The sequence below is a fragment of the Thunnus maccoyii genome, chromosome 2, assembly GCF_910596095.1.
Source record: "Thunnus maccoyii chromosome 2, fThuMac1.1, whole genome shotgun sequence".
Lineage (NCBI taxonomy): Eukaryota > Metazoa > Chordata > Actinopteri > Scombriformes > Scombridae > Thunnus > Thunnus maccoyii.
This window is the reverse complement of record NC_056534.1, coordinates 2,564,579-2,590,139: the sequence shown is the minus strand read 5'-3', so window position 1 is coordinate 2,590,139 and position 25,561 is coordinate 2,564,579. Positions and strand designations below refer to the sequence as shown.

The window sequence follows — 25,561 nt, the reverse complement described above, 5'->3', positions numbered from 1 at the left end:
TAAGACCATTACATTTTAATCAACAGTGTAACATTTTAACTTTTACATCACTTATATCTTGTAGCAGTTTAAGTTTTAGACAAAACAGCTAATTTCAAAAAAACATTTTATTTCCTTGAATTTCACTACGACAGACATCCAAAGTCTTGGTACGTCACGACCAACTCCTCAATGCCCATACAGGTTGTTCTGTATTCTGCAGTCTGACACTCTGTGTCCGTAGGCCAGTACTCGATCCAGGTTCTCTCACTAAGCACATACTGATACCTGAGGAGAGCAAAGTTAAAAAACATATTGTATGTTCATGTGGTCAGCTACCTGTAGTAATCTAGATTTAACTTTTTGGATTGAAATATAAACAGATGAAAAAGCATGACTCCCTCCCTTTCATAACAGGTAATATAGCAACAAACTAAGCTGCACATGACAGGCAAACCTGATTTTGTGTGGTAAAAATGTTGAAACTGAGATGATGCTATGAGGGGGGTGCACACACACAAAGAACAAACTTACGATTGCCTCTCCTCATCTCTGTGAATATCTTCGGATATGCCCATGATAAGGAAGGTTTTGCCAATTCCCAGATTTAAAGCCTCTCTGCAGTGTAGATAACTGAGGAATGTGCGCTGGGAACCCTCAGGATTCACATCATAATGTCCTGTAATTACAATGTAGGAGAAGAGAAAGAAGATCTTTTAACAAACAACTCAATCAAAACAATAATAAAAGACAGAGTTTGATGACGTCGTGGGATTGTGGGAGTTGCTGTTTTCATTGTTAAACAACCACCTTTTGTTAAAAACAGTTCGGATTACTCCAGTGTTCATCGTTCAGCATGTTTCTACCAGGAGATGAATTATCCGCAGAGGTCTCCTCCTCTCCAAAACAAATGTACATGGGGATTAAAACGGGCAAAAACATGGAATAAAGCAGTTTCACGTAAATAAATCTTTATTTCTACGACGCTGTTCGGCGGGCACAGGACGTCAGCCGAGCTGCAGCTAACATTTGCTCAGCTTTTGTATCTGATACCTTAAAACCCAGACATCCAATGACTAAAATACTTCATCCAGTTGAAAGATATAGTTCATAATGGCCGGGATCTACAAAGTTTATTGTAAAAATGTGGCTAAATACCGAATAAAAGTCAATTTATGACAGTTTCTGGCAAACAACCACAACGCTGATGTATCATCTTGCAGGCGTGTACTCTTCAGTGGGCGCCATTGTGGCAGACAAATACAATGTCATACAATGCTGGGTATGAACCATGGGGGTGCACCAGACTATTTCTTGACCAGGACCAGTAACTTCCTGCAGTCTCCATTAGTTACCTGCCAATGCAAGCTAAACTATCCAGCTGCTGGCTGTAGCTTCCTGAGAGTGGTATCAATCATCTAATCTCACTTGGTAAGAAAGCAATTTCCCAAATATTTCCCAAAATGTCAAACTCTCCCCAAATTTCAAATATCTAAGGTAGTGGCAAAAAATTGTCACCTTCAATTTTAAGGCACTTTTGTTTCGTTTTGAAGGTTCAAAGCAGATAAATACCCACCTTCCTTGATGACTTGCAGTATCTGCATTGTATAAATGTCGGTGGACCCAACGTCTTCAAAGTTTTCCACTCTCACTTTGTAAGCTGAGGACAGACAAGTTGCAGATGTTAGCTCACATACTTACTTCCTCTATCTCCTACTAACACAAATGCAGTCCATTTACATTCTCTTACCAAAATCAATTGCGGTCGGTGTCCTCTCACATAACATAGCTGTGCGCTGATTGTTGTTGATTTTACCCTTCTTCTGCATACTGCAGTTCTCTGGACACAGACAATGGGCACAAAACAAATACACAACTTATGACCTGATTAAATAAGCACATGTGCATATCTGTGAATAAGTTGATGGGTGAGTACAGCTGCAATCAAAGTCAGAACTTAATTTTGTAAGCTCGGAGCACTGCTCTGATCCTATAGGATCCAGCAGGTGCTTGCTGATAACTACAGTAATGTGCAAAGGTTTCAGGCACTTAACATGTTTAGATTCTTATCCATCACATATTACCATCTGGGAAATTAACGGTCCCAAATTCAACCTGCAGCATGAAAATGACTCCAAACATACAGCCAGAGTCACAAAGAGCTATCTTCAGTGAAAAGAACAAGGAGTCCTGCAACAGATGGTCCCCATGGAGCCTAAAACTTTTGTACAGTATTGTATGTTACCTTCAGGTGATTTACAGTAAACCAAATTCCGGGACCATCTCCTTTGCCAGATCTTAAAGGGGTACTTTACTGATTTTATGCATATTTACACATCTGAGGTGTACTACTCAGCTTGTGAAAACACGTCATCAAGGTTTGACCATTCTTTTTAGCCATATTAGCAATGTCTGTCAGTTGGTCCACTTCTTTGGTTCAGACTGAAATATTCCAACTATTGAATGGATTGCCATGAAATTTGGCACAGACATTAATGTTGCCCTCAGAATGAATTGTAATCAGTTTGGTGATCCCCAGCAGTCTCAGCTATACTTTGTGTTTTAGTGCTTATTAGCAAATATTAATTCTAAATCGCTGCAGTTTACAGACAAAGCAGAATGATCACCCCCCCAAACCACTGATCAAAATATGCTTTACCTCTTTGAAGCACATTGTTCGTGTTGTGTTTATGTGTTTCTTTTAGAAGAATTTTCGGTGTATGGTTTGCTTAGGTATGCTTGCTGTAGACAGATTTTTTCATCCGTGAGACTTCATCCTGCTTACCTTCAGCACATATGCATACATTATTTGTGCAGAGCCTCAAAAGCTGTCCAGCTCTTCTCTCCGGATGGTAGAATTTCACACAATGTGTCTCTGCAATGAGAAAGAAAGATATTTAAAAAATGTTTTCTGCCCATTGCTGTACATCACGAAATAATCATAAAATACTTTGAAAATCTAATAATTTCTGCTTATCCATCCTGTTAATTACTCTGAATTTTTATCAGCAGCAAAGAAAAATGAAGCTCATAGAGGCAGCATACAGTATAAGTGTCTTTGAGACTCACGTTCATAGTATTCATAGACAGACACAGCAGCTGGTTGTAAGATGCCCACTTTCAGCTTCTGATGGATCCTAAAAGTGATCTCCTCTGGATGTTGGTGAGAAACCTGTGGAGAGATGTAAGACAAAGGTGAGACAGATATAAATAGAGAAAGAACAAGGCAGAAAGAAAAGGGGTAGAGGGAGGTAATACTGATGCCTTGCCTTGTCCAGGTAGATGATGAGTGAGCCTCTGTCTGACAGGACTTTGTTCATCTCATATTTTGCAATGGTGCGGGCATGTCCTCTGGACAACTACACACACAAACATACACACAAACATGATTAGACAACTTCCTGGACCATAAAACACATCTTGTTTTCCTAACCCTAAATACTGACTTTTGAACTCTATATGAGTATGTGCACATCTGTAAAGACTCTTACTAAGTCAAGGTCTTTTGTGTTAGCGGTGAAGCCTGTTAGCAAGCCAATATCCAAGATTGACATGGTTGCATCGCGCTCCTTGTCCTTAAACCTGCACACAGAAAATGGACAGAGTATTTTAAAAAAAACAGAATAAAACACATGGAGAGAATGAAAGTGAGAAAGTGAAGCTTTATTAAATATCCTTACAAGGCCCCCATGAGCTGTTTTTTTTTCACAGACAGTGGGCTCCCTTAAATGGCTACATGGCTATATTTTATATAGCACTTTTATCCTATATTTTAGGTTAACTCATTTACCTGTCAGATGGATTTTGTTTACTTTAGTTAATCATTGGTTAGGTGGCGTATTGAAAGTTCCTGTTGGTGGAAATAATATGTTAACTCTCTACCCACACTATGCGCTAAAATGTTGATGAGAGCAGACGTAGAGAAGAGTGCGCAGTGAGTGAGAAATTCTTTGGATATTAAAAAGTGTAAAAAGTTAATAAATGTGTAATGTGTGTCTTGAGGACAGCAGACAAGTGAAGTGACAGAGTGAACAATCCAGGGACCTGCGTGCCGTAGGTTAACTATTCTTTTGTAACGTCTTGGTGAGTTAATTTTTTCTGCTAAGCTAGTGTAGCTAACTCCTGTAGCTGGCATGAGACAGTCAACATGTGGTTCTGCAGGGAGAGTGTGTATGTGCAATGCAGAATTGTGTGAGCAACATCTATTACATTTTACTGCTGTGAGATATTAGTGTCGACCTTAAGTTAAAGGGAAATTTCTGTGGTGTGAAAAACCTGAGATGTAAAATGTTGCTCACCAAGTACTTTTCCACTGTGTCATAATGGTGTTAATGTGCATAACAGAATAACAATTCTAGTTTCATACTGCTAGTGTGATAAACAATTTTATTTGTGCATAAGGATACAACATAGAAGTGAAAGCACTTAGCTAAATGTTACTTCTATCATAAAAACATAAGGTGTGTCAGTCCATGGTTAACAAAAGAATAAATTCATGTGAAATGTTATTTCTAAAATGTTAAAATGGTTAAAATGTGTGATCATAATTCATGATCGATGTTAAAAAGAGGAGAAACACGGTTCATAAAAGAAGATATTGTACAGTTAAAACTATTGAACTGATTGTTATTATGTTGTAGTGGGATATTGAGAGTTTAATGATGTGTTGATTTATCATAGCCACAGATAATGGAGACATGACCGTGAGTAATTGCCCTGTTGTCATACAGGCTAGGTTATTGAGACTCCCTCAAGATACCGTGCCTTGGACCTTGGATTCTGAATTTGCTCCTTGATGAAGAAGATGGCAAGCCACTATTTGTACTTCATCAACCCGGAGGAAGACACCTTTCCTTCATCCCCTTATGTGGTGGTGTGGTGGGACTGCGATCCCTTTGCTTTTATTAGCGGGTGCACCCAGAACTATAAACTGACCTAAACACTGAATAGACTGACTACAACTAAGGACTGATGAAACTTGAACATAACAAAGAACTGAACTTTGTTACACCATAAGGGACATTGCTTTAGAGGAACTAAACACGTCTACTGTACATGGTTTATTAAAATTGGTTATTAAAGTTGAATTGCTTTAAGTTATGTCTGTTATTGGTTTTAATAGTATATTTATCTGCTGAAATATGGGTCTGTAGGAGTATTAGTACTTTGAGCAGTGAGTTGCTGAGCAAGTGAGGATGTGATGAGATGTCTCAACCCAGAATGATCATTTGGCTTTGGGTCACAGATGTGCAGAGGTCCATTTGGGCTTTTGCTGGCTTCTTGTAAAACGTGTCAGTGGGGATTCAGGCTTGAGTCTCTTGTGATCTTTTGGTTAAATGCAGAATAAACTTTCCTGATTACGCTTTGTGTTTACTCTGGCTTGAAAGAAAACTTCAAATAAAAGACTATGAAAAATATGAAAATGCAAGGTTTAATCTTAAAAAGATCGATAACTGAACATGTTTTAAAAAGGTTTAAAATATGCGCTTACTTAGAAAAAGGAAAGAGAAGTCTTAAAGGGGTAGTTTCTTACTCATGAGGAGGAGGCCAGCTCAAAGAAAAATCTCTGTGAGGCTATTTTATAAGTTTCGACAAGAGTGGAGTAGTTTTGAATGTTTTTTAAACTGAACTAAGCTGAATTACTGATGAATATTCAATTTCTTTGTTCTCAAGGCCTGCAACTTCGGAAATAAGTGAACTTTTGGAAAAAGTCTAATTCTGTGTTTTTACACGCAAAAATCACACTTCAAGTCACTATGACCAAGTATTTCACATTAAAGTTGTAAACACATTCTTTTCATAACGTTCAAGTATTTCATAATATCTTCTGATTAATAACGATCCTGCTGTAATATAATGAATAAAAGAGTTAAAGCATTAATTCTGTGAGGTGAGAAACAAATATACATTCAACATAGTTATTTCATTACTTCTGTAACAAAGCATTCAAGGTGACTTCCTAGCTAATGTGCTAATCAATATATGATTAAAGTTAGGTCATTTTCAAGTAATATTGCATAGACTATATAAACACCAACAAGTGAGATTATTCAAGCCTATATTTCTAAACTTATCAAAAAGATGACAATATGATAAAATGTAAGATGACCAACTTTTTCAACATCTCACCAATATAACATAGTGCACTTATCAAAGTTACATCATTCTTTATGAATTTTTAAGGTAAACAATTTGACAGGGCCCATATACTGATTAAACGGCTAATTTCACAGTTATTAAGGTTTGGAATATAACAGGAGTTCATTTTGCAGTGTTGCAAAGGAATGTTCCTCTTGAGATTTGTAACCTTGGGATTGTGTAGATAAAAGGGTCTGTGTCCCATTTAAGGTAGGGCTTTTTGTTTTTTCTGTGGTCCAAGTGACCTTAGGGTCAGTTTTATGCTTTTAGTTCAGGCAATAATTTCAGGATGTTCAGTCAGAAATGGTCTCTTAGGAGGTCTTTCTAAGTCTGTTGAGCATCATTGATCAACCTCCACTTAGAGGGTTACAGTGGTCAGTTCTGCAGGTGTGATAAGTTAAAAGAATGATGCACTAAAAGGGCCATACAAGCTTAAAAAGGACAGTACACTTAAAATGCTGTGATAAGGTTAAAAAGATCATAGTCATGAGAAACAATTTATAAGATGTGTTTAAAATGGGTTAAAAAAAAAAAGCAGGAATTCATTATGTCAAAAGAGGTTAAATTTTTAAAAGGTCTTTAATTAATTCATTGTTCATTTCATCCTTTATTGTCAGAGGTTCGGCTATAATGGTATTATCAGTGATCCGCAAAGTAGTCTTAATCTACTAGCGTGAGATCGATTGCTTTTGTCTCCACCCACGTATCCAGGGGAACTCGCGGTGTTTTCTTCATTCGAGTAAACGCTGTCACTGAAGAAGCATTACCGTATCACTCTTGTGATTATTTCTCCCCGTTTCAGGTATGTTGTCGGCATTTGACACTATTAAGGTGGTTGTAATAAATTTTCTAATATGTTTGAGTGTCAAGTGAATGTATGTGTAACATTTCAAGTGAGTTAAAGTAAAGTTTGCCGAGTATGGTAAAGTGTCTGGCGAGCTAGCTCCCGCTTGTTAGCAGAGTTCAACCCGTAACTACGCCAATTGCTTCCGCCATTTTGTGAATCCAGTTGTCTACATATGCAGATGTATTTTACAGTTTTTCTATATTGTCTATTTAGTAACTTTTATAAGGTTATGAGAGGTTACTGAGTTACAGCAGTATATTATTTACCAGTAACAGTAGAGAGAATAGGAATTATGTCTCAAAGAAATACTGTATATTTGTGTAACTTGAATAGGGTATGTATGCTACTGTAACCAGCCTGTTAAGCAGGGTAGCCTATGTTTATTTGTAGATTGTGTATATGTTCAATTATTCATTCGGGTAAACGCTCTCACTGAAGAAACATTACCGTATCACTCTTGTGATTATTTCTCCCCGTTTCAGGGGCGTAACACAGGCCGAGGGTTTACTCTTACCAACTTTGGAATCCAGGCAAGATTACTTTAACACAACTAAAGAACAAGCAGTTGTCAAGGCCTGCTGTGAAACTGGTTCATTGTACCTGAAGAAGGTAAAAAAAAAAAAAGTTTTTCTTTTGTTAAAAATGTTTTTTTTATGTTTTTCACTGTATCATCTTATTTTCTTACAAAAGAAAAGTTTTAATGTAAGTAATGTCCTTTACCTATCTTCAACCCCTCCCTACGAACTTAGACACTGGTCCAATATCATTTAACTACCCTGTGGTCATTAGGCGTCGCAGGGGTTACATAACCAAGCGTCCTTAGTGGTTTTGCCATAGTCTGTATCAGTTATGAGATTGGCCAGCAGCTGTCCTATGATGACATCATTGATGACTTCGCTGCTAAAACATCTAGTTTTGAAGATGATGATGATGTTAACAATGCTAAGCTAAGTCCCTTAAATTAAAATAAGTTTTTTTATGTGTAAACAGCAGCATTTGGTCCCATTTATATGCATATGGAATATTGATGGCTGAAGAGCAAAACCTCCTATCTGAAAAATGCACGTTTTTGAGAAAACTAAAAAAAAACGTGTTGTTTTTTTTCGCAGAATGTTATTTGTTAAGGACACCCAACACATAATACACTGTTTTTGTACTATATTACTGTATTATATGTTAACAATACTGTAATAACTATACAAACATACAGTAAACAATACAGTAAACAATACCACAAATCCTTAACAAATAGCATTCTGCAAGAAAACAACAAGTTTTTTTTAACCCTCCTGTTGTCTTCCTGTCAATCATGTAACTTTTGTCCTCCGGAGTCAAAATTGACCCGGGAGGACAAAAGTCCCCAAAAACACCCAAAATTCAATGAAAGTGGTGATCATTACTTTTACTTGCAAAGTGTGTGTTATGGAACCATCCATGTAATTTTCAGGCGATTAGATGAAAGAAATTCATATTTCTGATATAAAAACATTTGAAAACGGGTCAAATTTGACCCGAAGACAACAGGAGGGTTAAACAAGTTTTCTCAAAAAAGTGCATTTTTCAGATAGGAAGTTTTGCTCTTCTGCCATCGATATGATGCAGCGATGAAATATGATCCAAAATGCTAGAAATGGCCCTTGATTGCAGGCAATTAAAATTATGGTAAAACTGAGAGGAGATAAATAGAAACAGAGCAGGGAAGAAGTGAAATATTGAAGGACCATAGCTGGCTAGAAAATTATCTGTATAAAGCCATGTTACTGAAACACAAGTCAGTGTTACGTCTTGATTGTACTCACAAAACTTCTATTTTCAGCTTGTATATCTTCTCATCATCTTCCATTCTATCTGGAGGAGCAAACAGTAGATGAGCATTAGTATTTTAAATAGTTTTTCTCATTAAAGAAAGATACTTAAAGAACATAAAAAGCAACAAATAAAGACTAATATATACAGTGGATGAGACAGAGGGCATCAAATTACCTGGGAGGAGCTGCACAGACAGGTTAAACTGTTGACAGTCACTCTCCTTCTCTTTAGGTAGAACGTAATACAGTGACACCATCTGTCACATAGACAAAAGTGCATTTTAATATTGCATTCATTGTGATAAATGAAATTAAATAATCTGGAATTCCAAAGGGACACATCAATACACAACAGATGATCAGAACAAAAATATTATCTTTTACTTACTGTCAGCGTTGCTTCTCCGGTGCCCTCGGCAGTCACTTTCACATCCTGGTTTATATTATGGAACTGTTGGGATTTAAATATGCACACAAACACACACACACGGGTCAGCGGGGAAATACACACAGAAAGCAGAATGCATGATGGTATGATATGTGTGTTTGTACATGATGTGTGTGTGTCTCACTGTAGATGTTCTGGTGATATGGTAGTTGTCCTTGTTGAAGTTGAACTTGTCAGGGAATGACATGCCTGGCAATAGGATGTCCACATTCAGATCGTACTCTGGTTCTTCTGCATTTGCCCAGTACTCAGCTACAGCCTGATACACTATCATGGTAGCCTGGAGGGAAAAAGAGTGTGGGGTGGGGGTGGTTGGGGGAAAGAAACTTGAGCCCATTTGACCTGAAAAAAAAAGTGCAGTTGATGCACAAATAGTGGTATATGAATATACAGTATCAAGGTTGACAGAGAGGTCTGTGCTACCTGAGTTGATCCATAGCCTCCGCCCACTTTCTGCTGTTTGTTGAACCATCTCACAACAGGTCTGGCATCCTCAAAGGCCTTTATTAACAGAAGGCAAGAAAAGGGTCGAAATCTGTGCGATTGACTGTGTATTTGATTTTTTAAATCTTAATTCTGTTACGGTTAAATTATTTCCTGTCAGTTTCTAAAGTGAACCATAGATTGTTAGATTACCGAATCAGTTTTTCCTATTATTATTATGACACAGTCATCTTGTTGAGACTTGAAACTTGTCTGATAGAATCAATCAATCACAATAAAGCATAATGTCTCCTTTATTTTTACATTTGACATTACTGAGAGACAAATTTCACTGACTTTGGTTTCCAGTCAGGGAAACGCCTCTCTTCACCAACCATCTGCCCTTTAAGTGAGCTAATAAGAATGATGACTCTCTTGTGTGTTTTCTGTAACATGACGTGCTGGTGAAACACACATAATTGGGACGTACCCACCTTGACCTTGACCAAAGCCAGAAGAGCATAAGCTGTGGTTTCAAGGGTGTACACCTGTCCCTTAGGTACAGGCCAGTGGGATAACTCTGAAGGAGACACAGACAAATATTTTTTATTGCTGTGCTTTACCTGTGAAAAGCTTAATCAACTATTAAATCTCCAATCCCTAATCTTAAAATATCTAACCTAATCTGTGAAAAATTAAATAAAAAGCCTGACTGATGAGGCCAGTACTGACATTGATATTTGAAAGTTAAATTATCAGATATTTGTCTTTTAATATTAACACCTAACATAACCAAACATTTCTGATAAAGATCAATTAAAACTTCAAAATTCTTATATTCGTACTGAGCAGTGGCAGATTGTAACTAAGTGCATTTACTCAAGTACTGTCCATAAATACACATTTGAGGTACTTGTACATTACATTAATACTTCCATTTTATGCTACTTTGTATTTCTACTTAATGTTGTTGTTTTTATTATTGAATTATTATTATTATTTTTACTTCACTACAATTCTTTGCCTCTAATAGTTACTGGTTGCTTTTAGATTAAGATTTTACATAAAATATTATATTTTAATATTCTAACTGTTGTTTAAATTGTCTGCTCTTTTCTGTTTAAAATTTGTTATGTACTTTGTGTGAAAGGTGCTATGTAAATAAACTTTATTACTAATATTATTATAATAAAGAAACATATGATTTTATGATGACACTTATATAATATGATGCAGACTATTAATCTATGATGAGATAAACTACAACATTAAAATGTTCTTACATGTATTTGTTAGCGATAAAAACAAACAGTATAATATAGGCTACCAATAAAATATAACACTCTAAAAGAAGCCAGTCTGCATTATGAATACTTTTACTTTTACTTGAAGTGTATTTAGCTGATAATACTTCTGTACTTTAACTTAAATAACATTTGTTCTGGTGGACAATCTATGTAAATGAGATACTACAATAATTGTTGTGTGACAACACCTGGAGAAACAAAGTTGTAGAGGATCTGCCGGTTCAGTTTGCCTTCATTGGCCAGGGCATATGATGTCATGGCAACAGCATATGGGTTGGTGAGGCTAGGCAGAAGCTTTTCCAAGTAGGCAACAGCTTTGTCTATACTGTCTAGTAGACTCTGGACAGTAGAAGAAGATGAGGGAAGGAGGAAGAAGAGAATGGGAGAACAGGCAGACAGGAAAAATGAACACAAAAGGCTTTAAAGCAACTAATTCATTTTCAATATCCACTCTGTATGTTAGAGCAGTATTTGAACCTGGGACAAGACTGGATTGTTCCCTCTCTTACCATCTTCTTTGCCTTATGAGCCATACTGAGCCTAGTTACTGAGTTACTGAGTTGGTTACTGTTGGGGTGTGGGGTAATGATGTTATGCATAAACACAAGAGAAAAAGAATGAGGAGTATGTGTTTATCTGCTCTATTGTTAGCTGCAATTGTTTGCATGTCTGTCTACAGTACTATCTACACTTTGGTGACGCTTTAGATTACAGCCCACAACGTACAGCTTAATTACTCCGTAGTTACAGTGAAATCTTTTGTACTAATGGTGTACCAGTACAGTGCATACAGATACATATACGTAGGTACAGGGGAACAAGATGTGACGCTATGGAATAAGGGGGCAACAATTAAGGTACTTATAAAGAATTTAAACTGTAGTTACTTTTTAACTGCTGGGTACCTATTCTATTAGAGTACCTATTCTTCTACAGAGTTCATTATGGTTCAGCTTTTCCAACTTGCTGCCATGGCTTGCCGTGTGACCATAGCAACCACAGAAACCATAGTTAGGGAAGAGCATTGGGAAACAATACAGGAGTTGATTTTACTGGCATCAGAGTTTCCTGAATGGTACACTTATACACTTGGTTGATATTAGCAGCCTGTGGTGTAGCCTACAGGTTGGAAGGATCGGAGGCAGCTGGGAGCCATTGTGGCTGCATTCTGCCCTGCCGATTCAAAACACAGACTATCAATGTTGTTCATTTGAAAGCAACTTTATAAAACTAGGACTAACTAGCTCTACAGCAAATGTTAGATTAATTATCTACTTTGCCACAGCTGATAAATTTGCTAGCTTGCAAAACTGATGGTCACTGGCTAGAAATTCTTTTGCCTGCTTTTATCTACTTCTGTCTCATAAACTTTCTGCAAATTTTCAATCTGTCACTGTTACCATTAAGTGCATTATCCACCTGTTGTACATTTTCAATTTGTGCATAAAAAACCCTGAAATTTTGAAAGAGTTTTTACATTTGGCTGAGGTGGAAAAGATGGTATATTGATAAAATCAAGATGCAACAAAGTACAATAGCAACCTGAAGCATGTGACTTAAATGTCATTTAAGCTTCTGCTTCATTGAAGAGACAACAAATACCATGTAGACAGATGAGGGGACTATACCGTTCCCCAGATTAGTGCATGTGACAAATATAAATGCCATATTTCCATCACATTTCCACATGGTTTTCCATTGTTTGAGGTTTGACTAGCGTTCTTTCAGTTATGTCAGCTTGTTGCACCCTCATCTTCTGCAATGGTTTCATAGCATCAAACTGGAGAATTAGCACCAGTAACTTTGTATCTTGATGTGCCCGATTCCTAACATTTGAAGTCAACAGTAGTTGACGGAAACATGCATTAAGGCATGCATTCTCATCTTCTTTAGCCAATTATCTGGAAACATGATTAAAATTTGTGCTACACTGAGTATTGTAAACCACATATGTGCCATGCAAGAATGGAAAGCTTGACAGGCTTACCAACAGTAACTAGGGGAACAGGGTTTAGCTAGCGGTGAATTGCTTAATGGTGGTTTGGTGACTGCAGAAAGCTTGCTTTCACTCATCATTAATTTGTAGTCACTGAATGAAAAAATAAAACTGGTGAGGGAAAAAGATGTTTGCAGGTGAGGTACTCACATTCACTGTGGCAGCACACAGTGTGCGTGACTCCTGCATAGCAACGAGGCAGAAGGCCGTCATGGAGGCATCTGAATCTGTGCCACGCACATCACCCTACACACACAGACACACAGTTGCCAGAACCATCATCAATATCAACAGCATGAACATCTCTTTGTGCATATACTGTAAGATCATAGTGATGTGATTGTTTTTGTCTCAGTTAGCTATTTTTAGCATCAATTAAAGACTGATGTAACTGAAATCATTGCACGCACAATCATCTCTCCATAGTACACTTTTCCAACTTCTCTAAACCGGCCATCAGGTTGTTGTGTGTTGAGAATTAGAAACTTGACAGCATCACAGATCTTATCTTTTTCCATTGCCACCAGACCGTTGGCCATGGTAAAAACCTTGGTAACATATGCTGTCAGCCTTAGAGAGGAGAGGAGAGGGTGTAAAAGTTTAGTTAAATTTATTTTCACATGAAATACACCCATCCTCACAAAGTTGGAATCTCAGTTAAGTAGGATGAGCAAACATTTACATATGTGTTTATGAATGTTTTGATGCCTCACCACGTGCTACTTTGGTGATTGGTCCAAACAGCAAAAGAACCATCCGACTTACGGTAATTAAGCTCGTTCTGGTAGCCTGCACACAAACAAAACCCACAACCTTTTCACTGACTGCCATCCAATTAATCTTATCCAATGGATGACAATTTGAGAAGTCTTGTGATCCTCGTTTAAAGTGTATAAGGTCATGTTTTTTTTCTGCAATTTATTGATATCATTTCTGCCAGTCAGTAATGTAGAAATCCAACAGATAGAGGTTTTTGTGCTAACTGTTGTATCTATGTGTGCCTACCGGCTTTGATGTGTTGCAGGGCTTCACCACGTTTCTGAAAGCCCACAGTCTCCCACTGGTTGGTTTTATCCAAATATGTGGTTGCAATGACAGGCAGGGTCATGTAGATCATGTTCGCCTCTCCATTGCCTGAGGGCTGGAAAATCAGACTACCCATTGATGTCCCACTAATGGCGTTCTCCACCAGTTGACTTACTTGCTCTCTCCCTGCATGCACACAGACACACAGAAACCATAACATTATAGACTGACTGGGAGAAACAACCAAACAAACATGTAAAGGTCCTGCACAACCAGTGAAGTCATTGCCAATGAGAGGCAACAACAGTAACAGTTTACACCAGTGCAGTTTTTTGTTTGCCCATACAACATTATATCTCACCTGTCACAGAGATCTGTGTTCTAGTAGGTGTGTCTGGAACCAAATCCTTCTTAGGAATTCTACTGTTGATAATTACTTCTTGTTTACCATCTAAAGGGACACACCATGGTCAAGTTGGAGGATTAATTACCAAGTGAAGAAAACATGATATTACTAAATTATTTTGTTGCTCCTATACTGCAGCCATTTAATGGGTAAACTCATCACACAAACCTTTAGGGTCCAGAGTTATGCTTTCTTTAGATTTAACCAGTACGCCTTCAGGCTGGAGAAACAACAGGACAAACATCAGAGAAAATATTGTTGAGTAATCTTTATAGGCTGGTGTGTAGGAAAATACAATGTGGCTTTCTTGTTCAAATATTGCTCTATCTTTCTCAGTCTGTTTTTCTTATTTTCAGTTGCATTTAAAAAGACTGATATACAGAAAACAGTTGTCTTCTAGACATGCATCAAAGTCAATCGAGTGGCTAAATAGGGCAACTGTACAAACTGATTGCAACTGGTTGAAAGCCTCTTACCACCACCCGCAGCATCTTCCGGATTCCATCACTGAGATACGAGTCTTTAACAGCTGCTTTAACCTCAATTGGGTATTGTCCCTCCTTCATGGGAATAATGATAAAGGGTACAGATCGTGTCGTTTCGGGCCCAACTTTAACCTCCTGACGATACTTTCCACGCTTAGAGGCTGAACTGCACACATGCTCTGCCTCAATCAGATCCACACGCACCTTGAAAACAAGACAAAGATGGAGAAAGAAACTGAGGTATGTGCAGTTGATTGAAGATGAGGATCCCCTCCCTGAGTAGAAGATTCTGAAATACTGTATGTTGATTCTTCTGAGCATCTGCACATAATTTCTTATCACTTTCAGCAATTTCAGCCACTGTGTTTCCTTATCTATAGAATAACAACAACATTATTTTTTCTTAAAGGACCAGTGTGTAGGATTTAGTGTCATCTAGTGGTGAGGTTGCAGATCACAACTAGTTGAATATCCCTCCCGCTCTAAGTGTGTAGGAACACCTATGGTGGACACGAAACTCGCCAAAAACGCAAAAGGCCCTCTCTAGAGCCAGTGTTTGGTTTGTCTATTCTGGGCTACTGCAGAAAAAAAATGTCAGTCTCTGCAGAGGAGGACCTGCTCCCTATGTAGATATATTCCATTTCTGCTAAGCCTGTTCTGCTACTTACCACTGAATTCTACACACTGCACCTTTAAATAGGGATTTGCATGATTATTGATAATAATAATGATCAGTATTAGTTTAAGTCAGTTAACGATGAAGACCCCATTTGAAGAAAATGTCATGCTTTAAACTGTTTCCTAAAAGATCAATTTGATCTTAAGAATGGAAAGGCACACAGCAGATATTGCAGTGAGACATCACAGTTATCACAGACTGGAGAAAGGATTGCTTCTTGCTTTACTTTCATTTATTATCTCTCTTTTTTTGCCACATGTTGAATGTCAATCCAATATTTACTTGTGTTTTTGCCCTTCTGTTTGCAAACTCTCCAGAAAAATAATATGATTTCATCAGCTTCCTGAATGTCCTTAAACACCAGAGCAGAGAAACATAGACTTACTGTGAGATAGTCTGGGCTGTAGTTGTGGAGAATTGCCTGAACTTCTACCTGCTCTCCACGGACAGCAGAGTAAGGCAGCCTGAGATCAATGAAGAAATCCTTCCGGACAATTACCTCTAACGGATCGCCAACACAGATTCCTTAAAGATGGGAGGGATTAAAAGAAACACAACAAAACAAGGGATGACAGAAGGAAAAACAAGTGTGAGGGATGGAGAGACAGTACAATAGAGGGCTTTTGGCTTTAAGGTTAAAGAGGCACAATTAAAGCACAAGACAGATTTTAGTCATTGAATCCTCACCATTGGTTCTTGACAGACTAATGCCAGTCAATTCCCAGGTTGTGATTGAGTCTTGCGAATGGATATTTCTATGATAGACTACTTTGTTACTGAAACATAGAAAAGTGTTATCAGGTTGACAGGTAAAAGGTCATTTTAAATTCAAGTGGTGTCACGAAATTAGTTATCAGTATATTTGTATGTGTTTATAGATGTCAGTTGACTCACCAATTAGGTTCTTGTGGAGGGCAAGCAGGCAGTGTGATATCTAACCACAGCCAACTTTCAGGGAATTTGGTGCGAGCAATAATCTCATTGCTGTCCATGTAACTGTTGTCATCTTCCTCACCTGATGAATACATTTAAAAAGGTTACTATTTTTAACTGGGAGACGGTGATTGTTTTCCAGCTTGGTGGTTATTGGGTCGTTTCAGCTGTGCTTCTTACTTAAGCTGGATGCGACGGCTGTAGTGGCACGTCTCCTCCTGCTGGGGGTCGGACATTTCAATTCTGGAAATGCAACACAGACTAAATCTTTAAATGATGATCAGTGGCTGACTGTTGAAGTCAACTTGGAAATGTCCCAAAAACTGCGGTTCACCCAAATTACATAAAACATATTTTCTCACTTTCCCTAGTGGTATTTGGCAGGTAGTTTTGGAGCTTATGATATCTGTTGCCTATTTTTTTGCAAATTTTGTTAGTTGTGCGGAGAGCATTAAAAAATTACATTAAGAAAAAACTTACTTCAGAGTCCCTGAAACTATCTGCATGGCAAGATACCTTATCTTGGCTGACCTCCAGTGGTTTAACTTCTTGATTTCAACAATAAAGTGAAATCAATCAAATACCACAAAAGGGAAATAGCATGTAATTTGGGTGAACAAACCATGTAAAGAGCAACTTAAAACTCCCTGAAAATCGTGTCTTTGCTGACCTCTGGTGGTTTAACTTCTTCTCTTCCTGCAGTGATGCACAGGTATACTCAATGACCCAGTGATATCACTGTTGGGTGTGGCTAAAGGTGCGCATTTCTGACCACAACCAAGCTGGGTTTGGTTGGGAATGGATGAATGAGATAAGTAGGAGGAGGGAAAACAATGAGACTACATATTTAGTAGTGTCACCTTGTCTATAGGGGGTCCCAGAAGCGGTGCTGGACTCGAATAACAGCCCAGCATCGTAGAACACACTCATGCTGTCCTTCCCTCCACCTGGTGTGCAGCCTGTGTCGTACTTCTCTATTTGGTCCCACACCTGAGCAGTAAAATACAAACATACAAGGGTTAAATTAAACAGACATATCAGTAAACTCACATGACAAATTGCATGCCAAAAATCTGCTGCATGAAAATATCCTACTGGATATTATTTGAAAGCACAGACTAACACACCTGTATACTCTGTATCTATTTTTAGAGAGAGTATTTATCTGTACTTTAGAAATACTGAAAAGGGAACGTGTATGTGTTATTTATGTCTTTATGTCGAGATTTTGCAATGAATCCCCTTTCAAATAGTTTGGAAAATACAGATGGAATAAAGAAATTGCCTTTTTCTGGGTGAGGCGGTGTTTGTTGTTTAGGGCATAGACGCCTTTGTCAACTGCCACCAGTCCCACTACGGCTCCTGGGTCTCCTGTGACCTTTAGACCAAACATCCTGCGAGGCTCATAGGTTGGAGCAGGTCTTGATGATTCCAGCTTCAGCTAGATGTGAAGGAAAGGACAATGAAGGAAACATGCAGATTTGTATTTGTTAAAGCAGTTACATTAAAATATATCCTAGAAGTTAAATCAGCTTGAGTGTGGGTGGATTTTTCATTAGTTTAACTACTTCAATGTTGTGTGCCTCACCGAGCCCATGCAGGAGTCCTTGACATCCACCCAAACAGAGTCTGATACCACTTCATTGTCAACTGTATGGTAGTAGGCTATGATGCGGAATGATGGCAGCATCTCTTTGGTGATGGGCAATGACAAGGAAATCAGTATTTGTCCTTTTAACTGGTGACGGCCATGTTTCACCAGCTGACCTCTGCTTAGGATCTGAGGGCACAGATTTGAACATCAGCACTCAGCCAACATGTATGTACATATTGGCAGATTGCAGGACACAAACATTCAAGTGTGTGCACAAACACACACACACACACACACACAGGTATGAAACATTTCTCACCAGGTATGTGATGTCTTGAGTTTGCTGCCTGTTGAGGATGAGGTTGATTTTCAAGTTGTCCCCTAATTCCATCTCAGCTGTATCCACCCCTACAAAAATTACATTCTGTGATTATTACTAGACACGGCAGAGATTTTGGCACTTAGGCAGCACTGCCGCTGCCATCCACATCTTTTTTTAAAACCTCATGTTGTTTCAGGATGCTTCTTACCTATGTGGATGTAGTTATTGTTTTTGGTAGTATATGGGAGAGCTACCATGGTGGCTGATGCTTGCCTTTCAGGTAAAATGCGAGGATCGCTGGTCTTTGCCTGCGTTTGGACACGCACATAAGTAAGTGTACACGCACAGTTAAATAAATATATGCACATGAAAACAATTAAAGAAATAGCAAAAAGATTTGTACCCATAGATGAACATCAGTTGACAGAACAGAAAAGGACCTACAGATAATGGAGTGACACAGTATAATAAAGGCCGGTTATCGCTGCCAAATTCAAAGTTTTTGAGCTTGCAAATATTACGGCTTTGTCCTATTTGAGGGCTGTTTTAAATCTTGCCACTTAATTGTTTTAAATAAAAAAGTGTTCCTTTTTCTCTCCTGAGTTAAGGCACTTTAAACTGACATCCAGCATCAACTGACGCTACAACTCAACTAGTATTATCAACAGCACTAACTTCACAGATAAACCTGTGCCTGGCTTTTTGTCAGTCATCTCCCCATTGAGTTTTGCCACCAGGGGGCAGAAAAACATCAACATACACAGCCTCCACATGCGGTATTACTGGCTTATAAATTTATAATGATGATAATGATGATAATATTGATCAACTTTCATATCCAGCAGACACAGAACCACATTAGCCTTTATTTGGAGTTACATTTCTGCCCACCTGATGAATGTGAACCTAATACTCATTCTCCTTTTAGCTTAAAAGTTGTAGATTTAAGCTTCTGTTTGCCAAACCTGGCTGTAAAGACTTTCAAAACATTTTGGAGACTTACAGTGATCGTCAGTCTTGGGGCCTGTACATCTGTATTGACGACAAGCTTGGCCATGCCATTGGATGCACTGATGCCCTGCGACAGGCCTGGATCGACTACCACAACAACATGTTGTGCTGGAGTCTCATCAGGATTCAGAACTTCAATCTGCCATCCAAGACACAAACAGCTGAACAATCAGAAAAGATCTAAATATCTCTAAAAAGACACATTATTAATGGTAATGTAATGCTATTAGATTACTTTGGCTGCAAACTGCATAAGCTGGGCACTAAATATTATGACTTAATATATAGTGACCCTGTGCGTTTATTTGTGAATTTCTACTGTCTAAAGATCTGTTTTACATCATAATGATCCAGACAAATTGAAGCATTGCACTAATCAGCTACAGTTTTATGGACATTTAGGGAGCATTAAACAGCGTGTGGCTTTTGAAACAAAAAATAAGAAAGAAAACCATAATTGATGATGTGAAAGTTGGGCTCAAACAGTGACTGTATTTCAGCTGTGAAATATTTTCTGGAAAGGGTTTATTTAAAGTAGAATCATTTACCGTCACTTCAAAGGACATTCCTGGTTTGAAATATTTGGGTGTTTTCTTGAAGTGGATGGTGTAAGGTGATGTGACAATCTGGATGCCTCTCAACTCTGCCTCCACCATTTCACTACCTGTGAGATTATGCAGAAATATATGCACGTGCACCAAAAAAACTGATTACTCAAGTTTTTTTACACCTTTTTGCTTCATTCATGATTAATTGATACAGAAACAATGTAAATCCATTAAATTTATTTATTTATCCCGATATGGCATTTTTCTTTTCTTTCTTTGTCTTTCTTGTGTTGGAAATTTTTAGACGTTACTGATGGTTAATTTGAGCCCTGTTGTGCTGCTAAGTCATATGATTCTCACATGATCAAACGTACTGAACAGGCAGAAACACAGTCTCTCTTTCTTACCGCTATCTGTCAGCACGCTGACAGCTACATATATGGACTTCCCCACCAGCTCATTGATGTTTGGGAAGGTCCGTGTGATGTGCTCTCTCCTCAATTTAACCTGTCCAAGACCATTCTCGACCTAATGTGACATAATACAGAAATGCATCTTGAAATACAGTGTACAAGTATACAGTGTAATATCAGTGTACAATTGATAGGAATTTAGTTGGGTGTGTAAATTCTTATGTTAATCTGGCTTAATTCTGAACATGAATACCTCTCTCTGAATATAACAATTATAACTGACATATGGACAACAGTAAAATCCCAGACATTTTTCATGTTGTGCAGTCTTGCAGATTTTGTAGCACTGGTAAAGGCCAGATTTGGGTTTGGCCAGATGTGCTTGTGCATATGAGAGATTAGACACACAGAGTATGACAGATAGAGATGCAGCAAAAGTGTTAGTATGCACTCACCGGCACTCTCTGAAGAGAGCTGGGAAAGCTGTACTTTTGACCCTCCTGCACAACCCCAAACACTACGTAGGCTGTCCCGTCCACCTCTATACCAAACAGATACCTAAAACCACAAGAGAAGGACACATTTTAATCAATCAAATAAAACAGGAGAGAGTTAGAATAGGAACTATTACAAAGAGATTAGTCAAAACACCTTTTACTTTCTCCTCTAATCCAATCTACCAATCAAACTCATTCTCCAAATCCACAAAACAAGAACCTGCACTTACGTAGCTTTAATGTCGACGGTGAAGTCTTTGCTGTCCGCATAGAAGAAAGCCGTAAGAGGCATCAGTTTAACCTCAAAACTGGGCAGCGCTGAAAAATTGAAAACATTTTATTGGATGTCTAATCAAGTGTAAGTTGTATAGGTTTTTAAATGACAGTTCAAGTAAAGAGGGACTCACTGTATTCTTTGACCTCAAACTGTGTAGAGAAGCTCTGCTGTGGGTTGCTCCGGAACCTGGTAACCACCTTCCACAGTCCGGGACTTAACACACACACACACACACACACACGGACAAATACTTCAATAATCAAGCAAAAGATTAAAATATTAGTAGTAATAGTCCAAACCTCAGATTCAAGTTATTTATGTCTTATACAAGTTTAGATATGAACAAATGAGCTGCTGCAACACACTTTTAGTGTCCTACATTCAGGTTGGCCGACAAACTACACAATTGTTAGAAAGGTACCTTTGTTTTACCCCTGTTTAGACTGATTATTTAATAGGATTAACTGTACTATGATTCATTTACAATAAATATTCAGATTGAAATAGGCTGGATATGATAAATTACCATACAATTAAAAGGAATAATTTTGGGAAACAAACAAAATTGCCTTCTGGTGGAGAGTTACATGAGAAAATTGATACTTTACCACTCTCATATCTGTACACTAAATATAAAGTTATAGCCAGCAGCCAGTTAGCTTAGCTTAAAAGACTGGAAACAAGGGGAAACAACTAGCCTGGCACAGTCCATAGATAACAAAATTCACATGTTCACTAGCTCACTAATTAACATGTTATATCTCATGTGTTTTGTTTGTACAATAACCTAAGTCTGAAAACAATAATTTGCCTGGGGGGTTGACCATTGGGCCAGAGCATTTCTTGCCTCCATGCAATAACCTCCTGGAGTCTGCGCTGGTTGCCTGTCAATTGCTAACTTTTTCCTTTCAGACTTAATGCAAACCAGACTAGCTGTTTCACCCGGTTTCCAGTCCAAATTGTTACATGTTAAAAATGTTAAATTCCCCACTAACACCTGCCAACCACAACAGAATGTACCGTAATGCAATTAAAGTAAAATAAAATACACACCTGACAATTTCACCCAGTCTGAACTTTCCAGAGTGGATGCCTGATTCCAGAGAAACTGGATCAAATGATCTAATGAAGCCTTCAGGGCTCTAAAAATATGCAACATTGAACAATCATTAAAAGATTAAAAATGAGCCTTGTCAGTTTATACATTTATTGAAATCATTCTATATTTTCAACAAGTCCTTTGTTTACTCTCCATAAATCTGATCAGTCCTTGGACACTGTCTTAAACATTTCTTAATTTTTTTTTTGTCTACCTCTCAGGGAGAGGCTGCAACACAACCACTAGAGGGAGACATTTATTTTTATGGGTGGGACGTGTGTGGGAAGAGATGAAACAAAGGAATACAAAGGTCATTCAGGTATTTAAGAAGCATGCAGGGAGAAAAAGTGGAAAGTGAAAAAGTGAGAAATGATCTCACCTACAGTTGAACAGTGACAGCTCATTACAATATAATGTTGAATCATTACCACAGTCTCAATGACAATGTAAGTATCAACTTGGGTTGCTGTATCTCTCTCTACTGGCTTCATACTGGGCGTCACTGCAAACATCCTGTAATGTACTGAGAGACAGAGAAGAAGTCATGGTGTATCTATTTTAAGTTTTCACTTTATTATTCCACTTATGTGAAAAGAAGGGTTCATTTTACTGTAGTTTTTTCATGCAGTCACTCTTGAAAAATGAAAGATGTGCTAGTCAAACTGTGATGCTCTCAGAGATGATTGGGATTTTTAGGACGGGAATATTAGGGGGAGCATTTCCTTTCTAGCAGGTGTTTGTATTCTCTATTTATTAAATATTTTTTCTCATTGTTAAAATGTATTTATCTCTTGCTTTAAAGACCTTAAAAATTATAGTTCATCTTAAGAAGTCTATTCTTCAATTTTGAAATTGATATTGTACATTATCAACACCAGTAAAAAATGCTTTCAAAATATCCTTTATGAACACTAAAGAAGTAGTTCATAATGTTTATTGTTCAATTTTGCAACAGCTTAATACATTCTACCATCTGACATAGATTGGGTGATATATTTTCTAGGGAGATACCTTAGCATACCTACAGATATTTTCACAAGGGTAGACGTATTTCTCAGCAATGATGCAAACTTACCTTCGCTGTCGGGGGTGTAGAGGGTCTTGTCGGTCTGGATGAAGATGTAGCCAGACTGGAAGGAGACTAAGACGACTTTCTCCAGCAGATGGTCAGGGAACTGAGCTTGCAGGTACACATACTGCTTCATGTTAGGATCCTTACTGAATTCCCCAGCAGGGATCTGAAACCAGAGACATAAACATTACGTGAGGAGCAGAATCGATATGTCATGAGCATTTATAAATGCTAAATCTATTGTTTGTGGTCTTGATAGAGAAAATGATTTCTACAAATTAGGTGATGAATGCAGGCAAAATACAAAAAGTCAAGTATTGTGTAAGAGTAACATACAGTATACAGTACATACAGTATTTATTTTTACCGTAATTTGTCCGAAGCTCTGGAAGCTGTTTGCTCCATTAAGGGTCACAGATGTGATTGCCAGCATTTTGGTTTTGGTTGGATGGCTCAACACTTTGATTTCGACCCTGATGTCACCTCCGGTGCAATCTTGACACTCCACAAAGATGTTTTCTGCTGTTCCTACCCGCAACAAGTTGGGGGCAGCCATCACTTTTCTGCAGAGCAGTGGGGACAGAGAGAGAGACAGTATCACTGCACTGAATCACACTGCTGCTCAGGATGCACTGACTTACTGACAAACATGGTCTTTTTTATTGTAAGGCACTATAACCCCCACATACATGCTAATGACAATGAGGTTTGTCACTATTTAAACACAAGATTTACTGCTGTAACCCTGTGACACATGTTAATGCCTTAGTGTGGACATTTTCTTACAATATTTGTTTCATTTAAAGGACTTTTACAGACTTAAAGAGGTAGAAATGTCCAGAATTTCACATTGTTTCCATATTTTTCCTTTCTTATTTCTTTAATTGTCTTATGACCCCTCAGGTTTAATTTGGAACCACTGCTTTGCAGCCTGAGGATCATCTGATCTAGCATGGACTTCACACACAATGAATAATCTATTTATTATCTTAACTAAAATCCAGCACTGGATCAGTAAAACTGTTTGCTGTGTGTGGTGTACTGCATCACTGTGCAAACTCAGAACAAATGTGGGCCAACTTACTGGCATAATTTGAAAGACCACATTACCTTGACTTATGAAACTGTAAACTGGTCCACTGACCATTTTGTAAGACACAAGTGAAATTAGCACTATGTAAAACTGATACACGCGCAATAAGTCCTTTATATCCATACACTTTTTAAATAAATTATAAATGTAGAGAACCACTGATCTTGTTGTTGTGCTCCTTACAGTTTCAGCACAACAATTTGAATATCAGGAAGCTGAGCAAACAAACTGCATATTTTGTATTTCTGTTTTGTCTGTGTTAATTAAATCTCAGGAAGAGTGTATGAGGGCAAGCTAGGTCTACTTACAATGGAGCTCCATCAGCCAGAGAAGCCAGGGAGGCAAAGGCCAGAGAGGCCAGCAGCCACAGTGCAGTTCTACACATCCTCCTACCCGATCCTGATCTGCTGTCAATGAAGACTCTAGCTCTGCAGCACTCTCCTTCTATCCTCTCACACCTCTACCTGTCCTCACTACCGTCTCATCCGTCCCCTTCTCAAAGGTTTCTGTACACATGTGTAAACACAACATACACATGATTTCCCAGCAACAGTTGAGAAACTGCTCAGTTCTGATAAACATTGAAGGGTAAACAGAAAAAATCAATGAGGGTTTACATACTTGACTAACTTCTAAACACTGTTGATTAAACAGTTCTTTGCAGAATTAAATAAAAACAGCAATTTCACATTTCTGATGTACATTTTCTAATATGATTCCCTTGTTTTTTTCTTGCTTGTAAAATTTGAGTCACCTATGGTTATTCTCAGCCTGCTGAATAAAAACACATAAAAATTTTGAACATGCACAAACACACAGACAACTGTTGAGGTAAAAGTCTATTTGGCAGGGTTTTTTGAGTTGCAACACCAAGGAATTTTCTCCAATGACAATCTGATTCAATAATTATGATCTATCATTTTAATGTTTATTTCTTTCTTGAATTATATGATTATATATTTTTCAATAATTCAGATAATACTATCTCTCAGTGGACTTAATGATTTGCATGTTGTATATACAAATATGTCAACCATCAGAGATTTTGCCTGTTTATACAAAGACATCTACCCCTTTAATTTGGTTGGTTGTATAAAGCCAACAAGGGCAATGTGGTAAATTTATGAGCAGGATTGCTTTATGTAAATTCTGGGTTTTTC

The 25,561-nt window shown here is 37.9% G+C and overlaps 1 protein-coding gene across 2 annotated transcripts; it reads right to left on the bottom strand.

Moving 5' to 3' along the window:
• Nucleotides 1-25,345, bottom strand: LOC121906912 (complement C3-like). 2 transcript variants are annotated; one of them, XM_042426138.1, is made up of 42 exons: nucleotides 24,710-25,345; nucleotides 23,661-23,871; nucleotides 23,312-23,474; nucleotides 22,665-22,759; nucleotides 22,191-22,279; nucleotides 21,268-21,350; nucleotides 21,091-21,178; nucleotides 20,819-20,921; nucleotides 20,358-20,478; nucleotides 19,951-20,066; nucleotides 19,395-19,541; nucleotides 18,600-18,699; nucleotides 18,389-18,477; nucleotides 18,064-18,255; nucleotides 17,761-17,916; nucleotides 17,336-17,465; nucleotides 16,656-16,718; nucleotides 16,437-16,557; nucleotides 16,230-16,318; nucleotides 15,928-16,067; nucleotides 14,855-15,067; nucleotides 14,547-14,598; nucleotides 14,334-14,423; nucleotides 13,952-14,158; nucleotides 13,660-13,735; nucleotides 13,357-13,516; nucleotides 13,097-13,192; nucleotides 11,139-11,289; nucleotides 10,138-10,223; nucleotides 9,644-9,721; nucleotides 9,345-9,500; nucleotides 9,161-9,223; nucleotides 8,948-9,029; nucleotides 8,764-8,812; nucleotides 3,471-3,561; nucleotides 3,249-3,338; nucleotides 3,049-3,151; nucleotides 2,765-2,854; nucleotides 1,730-1,819; nucleotides 1,556-1,639; nucleotides 514-658; nucleotides 1-267 (listed from the first exon to the last, which is right to left on the bottom strand). In XM_042426138.1, the coding sequence occupies exons 1-42, from the start codon at nucleotides 24,784-24,786 to the stop codon at nucleotides 126-128; spliced, it is 4,767 nt and encodes a 1,588-aa protein (XP_042282072.1). In that variant the 5' UTR covers nucleotides 24,787-25,345; the 3' UTR covers nucleotides 1-125. The 2 variants fall into 2 exon arrangements, with proteins under 2 accessions (XP_042282072.1, XP_042282082.1); XM_042426148.1 differs by having other exon boundaries at nucleotides 23,676-23,871.
• Nucleotides 25,346-25,561: the final 216 nt, after the last annotated feature.